At 41.9% G+C, this 19422-nt stretch overlaps 1 protein-coding gene across 1 annotated transcript in view; it reads right to left on the bottom strand.

The window, feature by feature from the left end:
- The window catches only part of LOC310962170 (gamma-aminobutyric acid receptor subunit rho-2-like), a gene marked incomplete at both ends in the record, with an annotated part of 73171 nt that extends 57209 nt beyond the window's left edge, over positions 1–15962 (bottom strand). The window contains 2 exons of the mRNA XM_083934551.1: positions 13096–13202; positions 15841–15962. Coding sequence (XP_083790677.1) covers positions 13096–13202; positions 15841–15962 — 229 coding nt within the window. The remainder of the gene's footprint in view (positions 1–13095; positions 13203–15840) is intronic.
- Between the last annotated feature and the right edge of the window lie 3460 nt (positions 15963–19422).

Here is a 19422-nt window from a genome sequence, read left to right as displayed (position 1 = left end):
AAAGACTGCCAATTATCTACGAAGCCCACATTATTTACCGGGCACCATCCAGACAGCCAGCGACGGAATGATGACATGCGGCTATACATGTCATCGCAAGTCAAGTTGGGCAGGGGACCAGAGAAAATTACGGAGTCCGACATAGTTTTTGCATAAGAACACACCGACTCCACATTAATTTTAGTGACCTCCGATTGACGTAATCGGGTGTCATTACCGCCGACGTGAATAACAATCCTACCATATTTACGTCTATCCCTAGCCAGAAGTTTCAAATAGGATTCAATGTCGCCCGCTCTGGCCCCTGGGATGCATTTTACTATTGTCCCTGGTGTCACTAAGTTCACGTTTCTCAAAATGGAGCTGCCAATAACCAGTGTTGTTTTCTCTGCAGGCGTGTCACTGAGTGGAGAAAACTTGTTTGAAACGTGAACGGGTGGATGGTTAACCATGGGCTTCGATTTAGAACTATGCTTTCCTCTCACAGTCACCCAGGAGGACCCTGGCTGCTCAGGGATTGCCGGGGGAGGGCTAGCAGGAGCTAACGCTACACTATGTGGCTTCGCACCGGCTAAAGTTGTAGGTGGCTGGCTAGCTACTGTAGCGTAAGACTGAGCTTCCATGGTGCGGAGCCGTGCCTCTAACTCACTGAGCCTCGCCTCCAGCGCTACAAATACACTACACCTATTACACTTACCATTATCACTAAAGGAGGCAGAGGAGTAGCTAAACATACGACACTCCGAGCAAGAGAGAGCAGGAGAGAGAGCGGGGGAAGCCATCACCAGCCGTGAAGCTAACTGCTAAGCTAAAGTGGCTAACAGCGTGTAACGATTAATCTATCTAATCTAAACTATGTATATATTGGATTCTATTTATGTTATGTACAACAACCGCTACCTAATCAATGACAGGATCGTGATCCATGAGCCAGGGGTGACCAGAGGATGGAAACAAATTTCTGCCATATACAGTCATACATATTTTATCTTATACGTGTCTCTACACTTGTCTGATTTCATTTCCCGCAAATTTAATTTTACTTGTATTCTTCTCTCTACTCTATATATTTAATTAAGAGTTTATCGTTTACCGTTTATTGTTTTACTTTCTATATTAATGTAGCTCAGAGTTTATTGTTTATCTTATACTATATTTTCATACCTCCTTATTATCTACACAAGTGTTTTGTAAGCTGCTGGAAATTAAATTTCCTTGCGGAAGTCATCCCAAAGGGATCAATAAAGAGAAGTCTAAGTCTACTACAGATACTCTTGTTTTTATGTGTCGACGAAGTTGTCTGTCGTTGGTTTTTCTGCTTCCACCCCAATAGAATGGAGTTGAATTTACTTTTGTTTGTGGCTCTCACAACCCTGGGCAATTATCTAAAAAAAAGAATAAAATATATATAAAATGGATGGTAAAAGGACTGCTTTGTCATGACCCGGCTCTAGGCAGGACAAATACAAAACAATCTTAAGGACAGAATAACAAAATTAACCAATTTATTAACAAAGTAAATAGTGCAACCAAACAAGAACAAAGAAAACTCGAGGAGCTGCACCCAGCTCTCTCTCTTGAACCCAAAATGACGGCGGAAGCAAGGGGGGTGGGGTGGGGGGGGGGGGGGGGGGGTGAACTGCCACACTTAAATGCACCGGTGTGGACTGGCCAGGCCCACTCCAGTGTCAGAGCTCCACCCACCAGCCGACCTGCAGACAGACATAAAGAAAAGCACAAGACAGATCAAACAACCACACAACAGGTTCTGCTGGCAGAATATGACTAGCGTCGACCTGAAGGGTGTAGGTACTTTAGGTTTAATTGGCTCAATAGTGTGACTATCAAATGAAATATTTGATAAGGAAAATGAATAAAGAAAAATTAGTAAAAATTACTAACTTTAATTTATTAAAAACTTCACACAGAGAACCCATTAAATGTAGGGCCTTGACTCACGTTCAGATTATGAGATTGAGTATTCTCAATAAATTTATCGTTAATCAAGTAATCATTAGTTATCACCAAGTTCCTCCGAGTTCCTCGGGGCACCACCGTCATAGACGGAGTGACAACTAATATTAAAGTCTCATTAAATATATTAAGCTACTAATTAAGGGTTGAACACCGATAAATGTAATAGTTTAATTAGTTGAAGGATTTAGAAGTTCTTTTCTTAGTAGAGGCTGGCTCATTCATCTTTGTGTAATATTAAATAAACAGACATATGGTAAACACAAACATTTATTAACAAATTAATAAACGCACAAACAAAACACACAATAAACTAACTAAAGCTAACAGCAAATGTGTGTGTGTGTGGGTGTGTGTGTGTTTGTGTGTGTGTGTGTGAAACAAAGAGGAGAGGTGGGGGCTTGGACCCCTGCTGAGAAGGTGTGAACATTTAAGTTACACAAAGCCCAGAAGCCTGATCTTATTGGTAAATGGACTTGTACTTATATAGCGCCTTTCTAGTCATCTGACTACTCAAGGCGCTTCACAGTGTCTGTCACATTCACCCATTCACACAGACATTCACACTGATGGCAGTGGACATCTACATACCATCTAATCTGATCTAACCATTCACACTACATTTACACACCCATGCGCAGCACGGGGAGCAATTCGGGGTTCAGTGTCTTGCCCAAGGACACTTCGACATGTGGACCAGGGGGAGATGGGGATCGAACCACCAATCTCTCGAACAGAGGACAACCCACTCTGCCACCAAGCCACAGCCGCCCCTTATTCAAGTTACAATTCTATCTAGCCGTTCATAAAGTCGTATAACATGTAATAATGCCCAGTTGGTGATTAGTTACCAGTCCATGAGATGGGAGATGGTTTGCGTTGCTTGATGCCAGTGGCTGGTTGAAGAAAGGAAGCTGGTTAAAGAAAGGTTCTTGTCTTGGTTGTTGCTCTTAGGCAAAAGAGGACTCAGATTGCTCTTTGTTCTGCTCAGTTGAGTGGATAACCTGTTGGTTAACCTTTGCTGGTGATCCTACGCCATAGGCCAGGTCCAGGGCCTAGGGGACAGCGGGCAGCTAGTCTCCTGGATCCGCAGAGAGTGTCGAGTTGAGTTTGAAGGAAGAGAGGCCAAGAGAGATCCGGGAGAGAGAGATCCGGGAGAAAGAGGAAGTGCAGGAAGTGTGCTACAGCTTTATAGACACTGGTTATGTCATCGCCAGAGGTCAGATCAGCCAATGAACAGTTTGGGGTCCCTTGAAGGATTCACACCTGGGTGTGACCTGTTGTGGGGGAAGGTTGCAGGGCAGGCCTTTGTTTCAGCAGGCTTTGGGCCTACTTTTAATCAAACTGAAAGTTTGAGTTAATCAAGAAATTAACAATCGTCTTTGGGGTGACGTTTGCACCTACAAGGGCAAAAGGGCTGTCAAACATTGGAGCCGCCAGGACAGATGCTTCACACAGAAGTGACCTTACCCTCTCAAAAGCCTGCTGACAGAAAGAGGACCAAACAAATGTTGTATGTGTATTAAGCAAGTCAGTTAATGGTGCCACTACCTCTGAGAAGTTTCTACAGAACCCTCTGTAATATCCCACTAAGCCCACGAGCTGCATCAACTCCTTTTTGGTAGTGGGCAAAGGATAGCAATGGACAACTCTACCCTGACCCACAATCCGGCCAAGGTAGGTCACTGTAGCCAGTGTTAACTTGCACTTGGCGAGGTTGATGGTCAGACGCACCTCAGCCAAACGCATGAACAACGCATAGATGCGCGCCAGATGAGAGGCCCACCTATCAGAAAACACCACTACGTCGTCAAAATAAACAGTGCATCCCTCCAGATCCCCAAGATTCTTGTCATGAGTCTCTGGGATGTGGCGCAAGCGTTACGCAAACCAGACCAGTTGGTGTTATAAATGCCGAAAGCTCACGAGCACGCTCAGACAACGGGTCCTTCCGATACCCTTTTAGTAGGTCAAACTTCCAACGGGTGGTTTGGCACATGATTGTAAGCAAATAAACTGCACCCGACCTTGAACATGGCAACGGACCCACACAGTCGATGATAAGATACACAAATGACTGACCCACAGCAGGAATTGGAAACAGAGGAGCTGGCCTAATCACCTGGTTGGGTTTCCCCGCGAGCTGACAGGTATGAAGAGTTTTAATATATTCTGACACATCTCTCTTCAACCTAGGCCAGAAAAAAATGCTTCAATACCGTATTGTACGTTTTCCTTGACCGGAGTTTATGTATTTTATATTATTTTTAGATCGCCTGGTTAACAGTTAAAGTGCTGACGGGCTGCAAATTTTCTGTCTGTTAAAGTTTTAAACAGGAGTCGCTAAGTGGACATTTTAACGCACTGTTGACTCGAGATGTTTTCTGATGTTTTTTAAATTCCTGTTTCTTCATCTTGTTTTTTTGCCTGCTTACACATTTATGTGAATTCAGTTTGTCTTTGGTCGGTCTTCTTGCCAAGCACTGGAAGCTCGTCTGCATGTGGATTTCAGTTTGTTATTATATATTTCTTTCACAGCTTTATTTTACTTTATTTAAACTTTGTATCACCCATCGCCAAAGTGTTGTCTGAAGTATTCTTGTTCTCTGTTTGGTCAAAGGGCTTTACTGAAGCCTAACACTTTTTAAAGTCTGATGTGCAGAGGTGACCTGTATCAATTCAGCGTGCATTCTAACGCAGGTTTTATAAATGCATCCTATTCATCTGAGCTGAGGTAGAAAAATACCCTCATGGCCGGCCTGCCCCATGGCATCTTGGTGCCCTCTGCTGACTAATTTGATTTAATGTCTGTTCTGGTCACACCAGTGGTCTTAGTTCCGGTTTATGCACCCACCTGGGACAATGAACAGTTTTTTTACAAGGCTATTCGCCAAAATCCTGAACGCTGACAGTCATCGCATTATCATAGGCGGAGACTTCAACCTGGTGCAGGATGTGACTTGACAGATCTTCTCCTACAGAGGTTAAGCTATCCAAATCAGCACACACAGTAAAAACATATGCATCACAGTTGGGAATTTCTGAATCCTGGAGATTTAGAAACCCCCATGGAAAAGCTTTCTCCTTTTTTTCCCGTGTACTCCCAAATTGATTTCTTCTTACTCGATAACAACCTCCTCGACCACGCTTCTTCCACAGTTGACATTAGTTTTCCACGAGATACAATTCCACGTTCACCATGGAGGTTCAGCTCACACTTACTGTCGAATAGTAAGTTAAAAGGTTTTGCTGCAACTCAAATCCGCTCTTACATAGAGCTTAATGACACCCCAGATGTCAGGCACTCTGTGGGAAGCATTTAAAGCTACTGTTCGAGGACAAGTGTTATCCTATAATTCTCAAATGAGAAGGGCAGAACGGGCTAGGCTGGTGGAAATTGCGGAGGAACTTGTAAAACTCAATGGAACTTACTCTACCTCTCCATCCCCCCCTCCTTATAAGAAACAGCTACTACTATATTCGGAACACAGCCTCTTAATGACGCATAGTCGAAAGATATCTGCGACAATCTAAACAAAACTTTTTTGATCAGGGAGATAAGGCAGAGAGACTCCTGGCAGCTAGTGCTTCCAGACTAATCTCTAAAATTCAACTACAAGACGGTAGCCACACTTCTGATCCAGGGATGATCAACAAGTCTTTTTCAGATTTTTTCACCACATTTTATACTTCTGAATGAAGCCCAATTACTGCAGCAACCCCCAACCCCTTAGATTGCTTAACATACCCTCTGATTAATATAAACATTGCTAGGGAGCTTGGTAGACCCATCGCTCTGTTGGAAGTGCAAAAAGCGATCAAGACTATGCAGAACAGGAAATCTCCTGTTCCTGGCGGTTTTACAGTCAAGTTCTTTAAAACGTACTCGATGCTATTAGCTCCCACCCTTGTGAGAATGATCAATGACTCCTTTAGGGCAGACTGTCAGCAACCTTGTATGAGGCATATATTTCATTGCTGCTGGAGAAAGACAGGGATCCTACTTCATGTGGCAGCTACAGACCGGTCTCACTTTTAAACATAGATTGTTAGATCCTTGCTAAGGTCCTCATCCTCCGCCTCCAAAGTGTGATGTCATTGGTAATTTCGCAAGACCAGACAGGATTCATATTAGGGAGACACCCATTCTTCAACACCAGAGGGCTGCTCAACATCATATTCTCACATGGATCGGACACTCCTAGTGGCGCTAGATGCGGAGAAAGCCTTCGACCGGGTACAGTTGGGCTTACTATTTTATATTTTGTAGAAATTTGGCTTTGATTCTAATTTTATTTCTTGGGTTAAGCTTTTGTATGTAACCCCCTCTACATCTGTAAACACTAACAAGGTCCGTTCAGCATGTTTCCCTCTCAAGTGTGGGACCCGGCAGGGCTGTCCACCCTCACCCAACATAGCCATCTGGCTTAGAAACAAGAATGAGTTTGAAGGCATCACTCGTTTTGGCCTGGTCCACAAACTCTCCTTATATGCCGATGACCTTCTCTTATTTATTCCAAACCCCACAACCTCCCTCCCCCCAGTTTTTATCAATCCTGAATAAGTTTGGACACCTATCGGGGTATAAATTGAATATTCAGAAGAGTAAGTTATTCTGTCAACAACTTGGCGAGATCACTCCCACAATCCATATTCCCCTTCAAAAGGATTTGGGGGTAGACATTACTGAGGTCCATTAGAGGGACATTCTAAAGCTGGTCCGCTCATCATCGATTTGTGCCAGGCATGGCCTATTACAGTGGAAGGTGCTTCATAGAGCCCATTTCACCAACGCTAAATTGGCTAAGATATACCCTAGTCACAGTGATGCTTGTAACCGCTGTAAGCAGTCCCCAGCTGACCACACACACATGTTCTGGACGTGCCGGAAGCTTGCTTAATTTTGGTCTGATATATTTCAAACCCTCAAACAGGCTCTAAACACAAATTTGGAACCAAATGCTCTGACTGCTCTCTTTGGAATAGAATAGAATAGAATAGAATTACTTTAATGATCCCAGACTGGGAAATTCGTCTCAAAATCTGCCTATTACTACACAACGTGTCATGGCCTTTACCACCCTGCTCGCCAGACGTAACATTCTCCTTAAATGGAAACATGTTTCTCCGCCGACTCATAATAGTTGGATCCGTGAAATTTTGCAATGTCTCTGGTTGGAGAGGTTAAGGTTTTCACAGAGGGGATCTTTAACAGCATTCCGGAAAAACCTGGGACCCACTGCTGGCTTTTATTAGCAATGGTATTACTGTTATTCCTGATGATGCTGGAGACATTTCCTAGTGCTGGAATATATATATATATATATATATATATATATATATATATATATATATATATATATATATATAAAGAGAATTTAACAGTGCAAAGGCAAAATGTGGTCTTTCAGTAAGGATGTGAATGATGTGAAGTAATTATCAAAGAATGCTGCTGGATTATGAGGGATTAGAACAGCCTTGAGGTGCACTAATGGTCTGGGAGAAAATTGCTGTCTGTGTCCAGGTTCGCTTCTGTCTGGGAACCTTGACTATTTCATTTTCTGTCATCCGTTCACCATCTAATACAGACATCAAATACCCTAAAAATGTGAAAAATAGCTGAGTATTTTGGGAAATATGCTTATATTTAATTTGATATTAGAAAATAGAAATCATTCTCAAGTCTGTATGTTAAAGTGTAATTCAGGTGCTAAATCGTCCGATGGTCTTTTCCGGCACTATATACATCAAATAAGCCATTGAGAAAGTTTTTTTCATGTATCAACTGTTAAAGGAGAAATCCCGGAGAGTAGCAAGTAGTAAGTCTGACCAGGCTGGGACTGGTCCGACCCAGTCCCAGCCTGGTCAGATGCGTACATGAACTGATGAAGCCTCTTGGATGAGAGGTGAAACGTCTTCCTAGACAAACAACCAGTCCAGTTGTTTTTGACTGAAATTGCTTTGCGGAGTTTGCCCATAATACTGCTCAAAATAACACCAAACCTCTGCAGTAGCATGATAAATATCCCTACACATAAAATGAAGCACCAACATTATAGTTAGTGAATCAGAGTTTGATGATTTGTTTAGGAATCGGCCGTCTTTTCCAATTTATTCTGGGGACATGGAAAAAAGTGTCCAGTACGGTGCGGTTGATGAGGGATGGGGAATCCTCCATAGCAGTCACACAGCATGCAAAAAATGTCATTCTCTTGGCAGCATTAACATTCTTCTTCAGTGCCCATGGGCTCACAGTACCCACAGGCACAACAAAAATGCCTGTACAAGATTGCTGATGCCACCCCTACTGGTGCTTGTAAAACACGCCCCCACCCCCTCACGTGCTGCAGAGAAAGTTGCTGTCTGGGACTTTTCAAAACCTATTACCTAACCTATTATCTATTATTAACTTATATTTCACCAAACTGGCACAAACCACAAAGTTTACACGCTTTGCTGGAATAAATCATAAATGGGCTCCTTCCTTTTGGATGGCATTTGGTAATCAACTTGAATGGACTTCACTATGAGAGAAGCTGGTACCGGGGTCAGTAGGTAAGTCTTTCAAAACACTCTTTGTAGATTATAAATGTGTATTGTGTGACTTGATAGTGCCGGGAAAAAAGGATAGATATCAACAAAATCAGTGGCGATTGCTCTAAGACTGCAAGGGAAGCACAGCTTTCCCTAAAATGTCACAAAAAAACTAGTGAAATATGTACTGCTGTGTGTACATTTTATTGACTAAATACGCGCTAGAAACCCTTCATCTTTTGTTCAGCTACTTATCACAGGTAACCGGTGCAACTTCCTTCTCATTCATCCCCGCAGCGCTTTACACAGATTGACGCTCAGCGTCTCTGGGGGTCTATGGGACAGTGGGCTGGCCTGGACGCTCAGCTTCTGCATGATGATTGGATGAGCTTTCTGAGGCTGCATCCTTTTTTGATTGACAGCTAAATGAGCAAATAAGGGATCTTGAAGAATAAACATCCACTGGAGCATTTTCCAAGTTTTTCATTCCATTGTTCTGAACTGATCCAGGGACTTTGTCTTTGTTAAAAAACGACTAGTGTTGTGTTTGGCGACTCTGTTCTGTCACTCTGTGAGCAGCGGCAGCAACGGAGCTTCTCCCCTGTCACCATCACTCACACTCACAGGCGGTCACACTTCACAGTAGCCTGGCGCAGCAGCTTTAGCTGCTAGCATTAGCAAGCTGCAGATCATGGCAGATAATATGAATGATGTCGACCAGATTTTGGCGAAGCCATTTGATAGTCTTCCTTACAAAGAGAAAATTAGAGTTAGACAGCAGGGCAGGTCAACTCCTAAGATTGATTTAGTGCAAAAGGTGGGGAAAAGTAAGAGGTCTTTTCAGGTGTCCTGGTATGACAAGGTGAGCCGGCTGACTGGAAGTGCTGTCACAAAGAAAATGTACTGTTGGCCATGCCTCTTGATGAAACCATCTCAGGGATGTGTTGTCTGGTCAAAGTGGGTTTTGGGGATGTATCTAACTTTGACAGGGCATACAAAAGGTATGAAAAAAGCAATGAACATGTGAGTGCATGTGCAAGGTTAAGTTGCCTGGGCAGAGTCAGGGCTGAACATGCAAACAATGAAGGTGCTTGCATTCAAGTAGCAAAACATAATGAAACAGTCAAACAAAACAGGGCTTTCCTAAACCGCCTTATTGATGTAACTTCCTTGCTTAGCCGTCAGGAGCTGTCATTTAGGGGGCATGTTGAGAGTGGTGAATCATCCAATAGGGGGAATTACAGGGAGTTAACAGAAACACTAGCAAAAAATGACTCTGTCCTGGCCACACAATTCCAGTCATTAGCTGTGTTTTCTGTCCCATTCAATCCAAAATGACTAGATCACTGCTCATTCAGCCACTGTTTCTGATGAGATTAAAAATAAAATTGATCTCATAAATTTCATTTTTGCTGCTCCCTTTTTTGCACGGCAGGTGGATGAGACAACTGATATAGCTTGTGTCACACCGCGGTGAGGTCCTGTCTTTGGGTTTTTTGTCTGGGGAAGTTAATCTTCAGCATCAAACAAAATAATACAACTAATAATACAGGCATATACTGGGACTTGTAAATCTGTTATTTCAAAGCTTAGCCATGGTAAGAGCAGAGATAATACCACAACATACAATATATCAAAGAGAGATGGGAGAAATAACTAAATGACAAAATAACCTGTGATCAATGGGAGAACATGTGTGATACTGTTTTTTCTATTTCGTGTTCCATGTATTGGTGTGAATTCTGTTGGAAAAGCCTTGTTCTTTTTTAGTAACACCTAAAATTAAAACATATTTTGTGTCAACAGTTCACACGTGCTGGAGAAAGTGTGGGGATGACGAGGCAAACCACTACCACATGTTTTGGAGCTGCCCCGGACTGCGGCCATTTTGGAACGATATTGTGGAAACTATACAGTGCATACTGAAACAGCAGATTCCTCTGTCATTTACAACTCTTTATCTTGTTGATTTACCAGATGGGATGGCAGGACATGCTAGATATCTCTTGAACATAATGGGCCTCATTTATCAAACGAACGTACGGCAGAAAAACGTGCGTACGACCATTTCCTGGCAAACGTCGGCATTTATCAATTTGGACATGAGCGTGAGCTACGATCAAATCTCACGTCTGGTCTGAGGTCGTGTACGCACATTTCAGCCTGTGTATTTGCGGTGCAGCACAGCAAAATCTGTCTGAAAATAATGAACAAACCTCAGCTGTCATTTAGCATAAGCAGTCACATATTAAGAACAGCTAAAAACGGATTCTTAAAAACGAATAAAAAAAATGTAAAAATTGTGGTTGGAGCGATTTATTGTACTCATGTGCGTCTGATGGCACCATCCATGAATGATTACGCATTCATCAATCGCCAAAACTACCACTCGATAAATGTACAGGTGATGTGTGATGCTAAGCTATCGCTTTTAAACGTGGTGGCCAGGTGGCCGGGGGGAACACACGCAATTCTTTTCTTTCCCCGCGACCCCGACATTGAATTAATGAATGAATGTGTTGGCGCGTGGCAGCAGCAAGACGCACTGCAGAGCCAAATTCATCTCCTTGGTAAGTGGCTACCCTCGATAATTTGCATTAAATCAAACAAGGTATCAGATGATTAACATCTTGGTATGGTTCTTGTAGATGACAAAGGTATCCTCTTACGGAATACCTAATGACCCACCGGTAGCGCCAGTGTTGTGCCGTATTCAGCACCCTGGCCGTGAAATGCACCCCTCGCATTATAGGTGATATTCTGGATCAGAAGGCTGTTGTTTCCACCTATAGGAGTAGTTTATATACAGGTAACCCACAACGGTCAGACCATTGGTTACTTACAGTCTTTAAACTATTTTAAAGAGTTAAAATCACAAACTTGGATAATAGCGAAAACAAAACAACACCTTTTTATGTTCTGTGGAAATAAACTGCAGCCATAATTATAAAATGAAATAAATGGATCTTTTGAATATCAGCTATAATGAGAGGGGATGCAGAATACGGCACACCTGTCCAACAGTGCGCACAGGCGCACTCGGGTCAAAGTGGAGCGCTGCTTCGGTTTGACTCCCTCCATTATTTTTTTTCCTACGGTGTTTTTATGGGCCCCTTTTATTCCACTCTTAAGACTGACAAAAAGCACATCTTTATTTTGCTCCATCTCGGATGTCAGGATGCCGATCTGTGTGTCGGAAAAGTTTCTTTTCTAACCAGCGTTTCTCCTCTACATGTTTGACCTCAGTGGGCGAGGCCTCCGAACCAGGAATATTTAAGGGCGTAACATGTTAATGACGATCGAATTCAATCGCCGCATTTATCAAGGCCCGCTCATTCATACGCTGAGATTGGTCAGATACGAATGTTTCATAAATCACAGGTGGGTCCTTTCCTACGATCAATTCTGCGCTCAGATCTGCGCCCGTTTTCACGCAAGTTTGATAAATGAGGCCCAACGTCTGCTGCAGCAAAGAAAGCAATCACCCGTAAGTGGCTGCAGTGAGGCTCAACCACAACCGGTTAGTGGTAATAAAATAAATTCACCAGATAGAGAGACTGACCTTCCTGCTCAGACTAAAAGAGACTTGTACTATGCAATACAGAAAAAATAGTTGGTGTTCATGTCGAATGAGGGGGGTCATCCATGAGCACCTCTTGTCTGAATATTCTATGTTGATTGCCCTAGACCGTACCAACTGCCTGGCTGTGTCATTTCCTATTAGATTGTACTGTGACGTAAGACTAATAAAAATATAAGTTCCAAAGATCATCCTTTAAAAGTCCCACAGTGGGGAAATTTTGCAGTTTAACAGCAGCAAAAGAGGATATGGACATAACAATGACAAAAGCATCAATAGCAGATGCAAAATACAAAACTAAATAATAGCCTATGTACACAGTAAAAACAAGTAACAGTTAGAAATAGCTGAAAACTGTAAAAATAAATAAATAAATAAATAAATAAAATTAGCCCGCTTCCCAGCAAGCTAGCATGACATGGTTGGCACCACCTTTAGGTTATATAGTTTAATATGATACCAATGTAATCTCTCTCTTTAAAACAGGGCGCGCCACAGTCTCTTACTGACAGTAATGTTGCTTGCGCTCCTGCAGATCTATGGGGTGGCACTTGGGTGGCCAATCAGATTTCAAGAAAAGGCTGCTACCAACACCGATCAGTGTCAGTGCTGGATACAAATAATCAGAAGGGAATTTCAGAGGGAATTTATCTATTTTTCTACAGGATGGCCCCTGCCCAGCTCTGTGTCACAAAGTATTTATAGAACCAGCTGAGGGTTTTTCCTCTTTCTTTTTTCTTTAGCTGAAGGCTTTGAGCTCCACATCTTCTATTTCTCTGCTCTTTAGGTTCAACAGTCAAAGGGAAGAGAAGAAGGTGGAAAAATAAACTTGCTTCTGCTTCTCCATCCAGTTTGCTATCAATAGTCACTTCACACTCAGGTTCAACGAAGGTTGATCTGTTGAAGTGTGGCATCACTCAAGAAAAGCACACAAGAACAAATCATTTTCACCAACATGATCACTGACTACAAGCAGTGACATATCTCCCAAAGCTCATAGAGCTTACCTGCGAAGGCAGGCCTCATGGTGAAGTCATGCTCATCTATGCGGAGAAGGTGGCTGGTCTTCACCTTTCGGGATTTAGTTCCATCCGCAACCTTCTTTGACAGAGGACTGGCAACAGCAAAGCAGACAGACAGGATGTGCCATAAAAGTTTGATCACTCTCATTTTTTTTAATCAAATGTTACTCTAACATATCCACATTTGGAGTTGTAGTGAGTGAGACAGCAGGACGGTGTTCGTGGGACTGAGTCTAAATAAACTAGTCTGTGGTCAAGATAGGTAAGGCTCTGGTGGTTACATTGCATTAGGAATAACGTGTATAAGTCAATTTATTTATCAAATTACCAGAAAACATTTTATGTCATGATTTAAATTAGTATCGAGTAATGAGATGACCTATATCAGGATGACGATTTTGGTCATACCATCCTACTTATACTTTATAGTTAGGGGAGGGAGGGGTAGGCACAAACAGGCTGAGCAGCAGCAGTCCATGGTTACCTTAAATTAAAAATTAGAAGCCCTCTTAAATATTTTTGTTAAGAATATTATGTAAAAAACAATCTTGTCTTTGGCTCTTTATAATAATTTGAAATAATTCATTGATTAATTAATTCACAGAAAGATAATCAGCAACAACTGTTACTTCTTTGATTAACCGTGAATAATTTTCTAAACAAAAAGGTTCAGCTTCTGAAAAACAAACATTTTCTGGTTTTCTGAGTCTTCTATGATAGAAAATTAAATATCTTTTGGTTTTCGACTGTTGGTTGGACAAAACATGCAACTGGAAGAAGGAATAAAAGACTGCTGACAGGTACTGTACTCAAGTAATTTTGAGGTACTGTACTTCCATTTTATATTACTTTATATCTCCACCTCTAGAAGCCAATATTCTACATTTTATCACACTACATAATTTATGCTAGAACAAGAGTTACTAGATATTTTGCAGATTCAGATTATTGATACAAAATATAAATCAACGGTATTGCAACATTACTTATGTTTACACATTAATGCATTGAGGATTATAATACAATATTTTAAAGTATATTATTCTGAACAGGGCCGTTCTGCATGAGTAATTATGTGTATTTTCATTGTCATACTTAAGTCAAACTTACTTACTGAAGAACAGAGTGTTTCTATACTGTGGTATTACTACTTTTACTCTTACCACTGCTGGTACTGCTACAGTTTGCCAGTCTGGCCACAATCTCTTACTGACTGTAAGATTTATGCATACATAAAATCCATTTTTTGCTAGTAATATAAACCCGTGCAGGAGAACAGAACTGTAGGTTCTGCTGAGATGTTGGGTCCTATTTGAGAATAACAGGCTCTGGCTGCTCACCGTTGGTTCCGACAACCCCCCAAAATCAACTGCGGTCAAGTGAGCCGCCATTCGTTTCTCAGAAGTCAAGCCAGCCGCCCGTATAGTGATCTTTATGGTAAATCCATTGAAACTTCTCAGAGTGACTTCTGGTTTTCATTTTTCAGAATAAAGTGTTACACAACCAGGCCCATATACAGGATAAACACGGAAATGAGATTAATTGCATAACATTCACGTAACTTTTCACAGTAGGATATCAGAATAGAGTGCCTTTGGATATTTCCTGGACAGTCAAATATTACTTACTACATCTTAAAAAAACAACTAAAAATAAACTGTCTTTTTCCAATGACTAATTTCCCTTCAGGTACATTCTAGATGACCCCAGGTTTTTTTTTTTTTACCAACTTACAGAACTTTTCACTATGGATTTCTTTCATAAAACGTATTTGGATATGTACTGAGCAGTGAAATATGAAATTATCTTAAAAAATGAATTAAAATTAAACTGTCTGTTTCTAATGACTAATTTCACTTAAAGTACATTCTATATTTTGCTGCACAGGAAATATCAAAATGCATTTTATTCGGATATCCCATTAATATAATTAATAATAATTAATATTATGCAATTCATCTTATTTCCGTGTTTATCCTGTATATGAGCCTGGTTGTGTAACACTTTATTCTGAAAACTGAAAACCGGAAGTCGACACAACAAATACAATTTTGACGCGAAGCAATTTGATGGTGTTTATGTCACATTCATCCCCCTCCCCCCCCCCCCCCCCCCCCTCTGCAGGTAAGAGGGTTTTTTATACTGCAGAGTGAGACAACGTTGCAGTAAAGTTATTGTCCTTCACGTCAGCTCGTTCTGAAAAGTTTCAATGAATTTACCATAAAAATCACATACTGGTGCACTACAAATATACGGGCGGCTGGCTTGACTTCGGAGAAACAAATGACGGCTCACTTGACCGCAGTCAAATACAAATTCAGCGGTGTGACAGGTCGTATTGGTTACCACAACCTCACTGAAGAATGATGTAGGATGGAAATGAACGGAAATAAGTTTTCGCCATGCGTAGATTGCATGCATGCAAATGGTAACATTTTGGATGGTCTTGGAAATGAAGTGGAGGGAAAATGCGCAAAGCCACCACTTCTCCTAAATTTGAACCGTCCTCATCTTTACTGTTTGCTGTCAGACTGATGGAAATGTTAACTGACCTATTTCACAGAGCTGTGCGTAAATGTGAGTTTGTAGAGGAATGGCTGGATAGATGTAGAAAGCACAAGAGATTTCCCTGCTCTCATGCTGGATATTTGTCCTATAATGAGCTTTGGCGGTCAGAGTTTAAATCTAAGGTTAATCGAGATCAAAGAAAGAAAGGTCTAAAGTACTTACGTGCCTGGCTTGTGAGTCTCCGCCGGCGCGGACCACCGCCTTTTCCTACTTTTGTGTTTCTTGCACTCCGCGACCAGGATCAAACACAAAATTAAAAACAGAAACCTGGCGTAACAGGGCATGATGAGTTTAAAAGTCCCACAGCGAGTGGATAAGTGACGTCGTCGGTTCGCGTGCAGTAGCCTTTGTGCACGGTACCATCTTTCTGTCAGAGGCAGGAGGAAGAGTGTGAGAGTCTAGGAACTGTGGCAAACAAGTGCGCCGGCTGCTTTGCAGAGAGAGACGCGATGGTGAAGTCCGATGAGGGCCGTCTTCAACCTCCAGACAACATGCAGCGCGCGGCAAAAAAAAAAAGTCATATATCATTTACAGCCCCATTTATACAACATTTGATTCATAAAAGCATAGAGAAAATTAACTTTTTTAAGGCTGTTGACTATTTTCTTATTTAGGGAGTTCTAAATAATGATGAAAATACAAAATCCCTTCTGTCAAACCTTTGACTCCAATATGTCAACAAAATGAAATAAATTTTTTTAACCTGGCTTGATCCAGTGTTAACATTTCTATTCTGGAAATGTATGAAAATGAGCTCATATTTCACAAGACAATTACCATTTGCATATTTAAACAACATAATAATGCAACAATAATACAACAAATATTTGTCTTAATGTAAGTAATCAACTGGGTAAGTTTCACAGTGATTTTTATTAGTTATCGTAAAAATTGTCACTCATTTATCACTTGATATTTTTGAAAAAGTGAAATTAAATCTCACATACTAAATTCTCTTAAAAGATTTAAAATCTCAATAGTGACTGCACAGTTTGTTTTGGAGGTATTTCTTTTGCAGTGAAGGACACAGTAAAGCCGTCTCTTTTTAAGTCTTAGTCTGTCTTGCTCTCGGGCCGCCTGGATTGCGGAAAGAAAATTTTAGACGATTTGAAATGGCATCAGAAACCAGTGGAATAACAATATCTCACAGGGCTGGGCAGCATTTCGAACATGCCTGTGGTGTCAGCTGAGGAACATTCTGTTCTTTTACTTGAAGAACTTTTAATTTAAAAGATAAGAAAGTAGTATCCAGTCAAAACCATTTTTTCTAGATGACTATGTCCAGCCTGATGAATGCCAAGTATTCAATGATTGACAAGTCAAGTGTGAAGAGAATAGGCCTGTGAATGTTCTCATTCGTCCAGGTCATCGTTATCCTCAAAGCAATTTCAGTCAAAAACAACTGGACTGGTTGTCTCCACACCAGTTAGTTGGACCAGTCCCAGCCTGGTCAGATGCGTACATGAACTGATGAAGCCTCTTGGATGAGAGGTGAAACGTCTTCCTAGACAAACAACCAGTCCAGTTGTTTTTTGACTGAAATTGCTTTGAGGATGTGAAGAGAATAGATTTCCCTCTCTTAAAAAAGACGTGTGCTGTGCCCGTTCGAAGCAGGTCAGTTGCTTGGCCTTAGGAAGTGCAGCTCGCGACATGTTGAGAACTGCTCACTTGATCGACTTCACATTCACCACTGCTGTCCTTTGAGTTCTCAGTAACACACATGCCAAATATGAGGTCGATTGGCTGAACGCTTCTTGAGATTTGAGAAGGATAGTTATACATAAACCAAGCTATTCTCATTCATTTTTCGTACATATAACATCAAAAACGTACTTTTATTTTTATTATTTTCTTTATGATCATATTGGAAAATGTACAATAAAACTCTAAATCTTAAAAAAAGCGATGCACTTTAATTTGTGTGTCTTACCAGTGTTAAAAGAAGAAGATGTAGTACAAGACGGCAGTAGGCAGGTTGGGGTGGTGGATGTGCTAAATTAAATTTTATTTACAGTGCCAAATACTAACAAAAGTTATCTCAAGACACTTTACATATAGAGTAGGTAAAGACCACACTCTGACTTATTTATGGTTTACATAGCCCCAACAATTCCTACATGAGCAGCAATTGCATTATCTTTAATTAAAATAGTAATTATTATTAGATTTATATACAGTATAACTCTATACAACTATATTATACAGTATTAATACAGCAATCTTGGGCACACAGTGGCGATGAAAACCTTCCCTATAACAGGCAGGGTGGTTGGACAGACCCAGCTCTATGGAGGACGGCCATCTGTCTTGACCGGTTGGGAAGGAAGAAAAGGAGAGAGAAAGAGAGAGTAGATAGACAGATGAACAGACAGAGATAAAGACAGACAGACACACATTCAATATATATTGTAATAATATATATTATGGGTGGAGCGGTTCACAAAATCCACTGTTCGGTTCATATCACGTTTTTCGGGTCACATTTTTTTGGTTCGGTTCCGTTGTTTTTTTTAGATTCTAAAAATACCATGTATCAGATCTATAGCCTTAAATTAAAAAAATTGAATCAGATATTCTAAAGGACATGTCATGCAATCATGCAAAAAAATGAAATAAGGCAGCATGCTTAGGGATTACTGTAACAACCTTAAATCAAAGGTAAGTGAGATTTTGAAACACTAGGAGACACATTGCTACATTTACGCGTTTATATATTTAGTTGGCAAAAAGGTAAACAATTGTTTGACATGGTTAGTTGCAGATACGGATTCCAAGAGGCCAGCTCCAGCAGGCTGAGGCAGACAGACAAGCAACAGTAGCAACGACAAAAGTGGCTGGAAAATGCGGTAGCATACACAATACTTCACAACGATTCGGCGTTCACTGCATGTGTGGCTGCTCCTTAAGTACTGCAGGGGATTGATGAGGAGCAGGTGTGTGGGTGACCTCAGCCAGGTGTGTGAGCAGCCAAAGAAGGACACGCCCCCGAGCACTGTCAGGAAAGTGACAAACACCACAAGACATAACAAAACACCCAAACAGACCTCATGGCCGGGGATTCGTGACAGTACCCCCCTTCCGACGGGCGCCTCTGGGCGCCCCACCTGGCTTCCCAGGATGCAGACGGTGGAACTCCCTCACCAGCGTACCATCCAGAATCTGGCGCCGTGGGACCCAGCACCTCTCCTCAGGTCCATACCCCTCCCAATCGACCAGATACTGGCAGCCACGACCCCGGAAACGGGAATCCAGAATCCGACGGACAGTGTAGGCAGGCTCGTTATCGATGACCCGAGGAGGGGGTGGGGGAGGGGGGGGGGGTGGGAGCAGAGGGCTGATGAGAACAGGCTTAATGCGGGAAACGTGAAAAGTGGGATGGACCCGGAGAGTGCGGGGCAGCTTGAGGCGGACGGCCACCGGGTTTATCACTCTCTCAATGACAAAAGGGCCGACAAACTTAGGGGACAGCTTCTTAGAGTCAGTCTTGAGTGGCAGATCCTTGGAGCTCAGCCATACCTTATCTCCTATGCTGTATGTAGGGGCAGGAGCACGTCTGCGGTTGGAGTGGAGCTGGTACCGCTCTGAGGCTTTAAGCAGGGTCTTGCGGGCACGGAGCCAAGTGCGGTGGCACCGCCTGATGTAGGCTTGAACTGAAGGTACAGCAACATCTCTCTCCTGTGAGGGGAATAGGGGAGGCTGATAACCATAAAGACACTGAAACGGGGACAAACCTGCGGCAGAGGT

The sequence above is a fragment of the Echiichthys vipera genome, assembly GCF_963691815.1.
Source record: "Echiichthys vipera genome assembly, chromosome: 19".
NCBI lineage: Eukaryota > Metazoa > Chordata > Actinopteri > Perciformes > Trachinidae > Echiichthys > Echiichthys vipera.
Note: the sequence above shows the minus strand (reverse complement) of the source record. Positions and strands in the feature narration are given on the sequence as shown.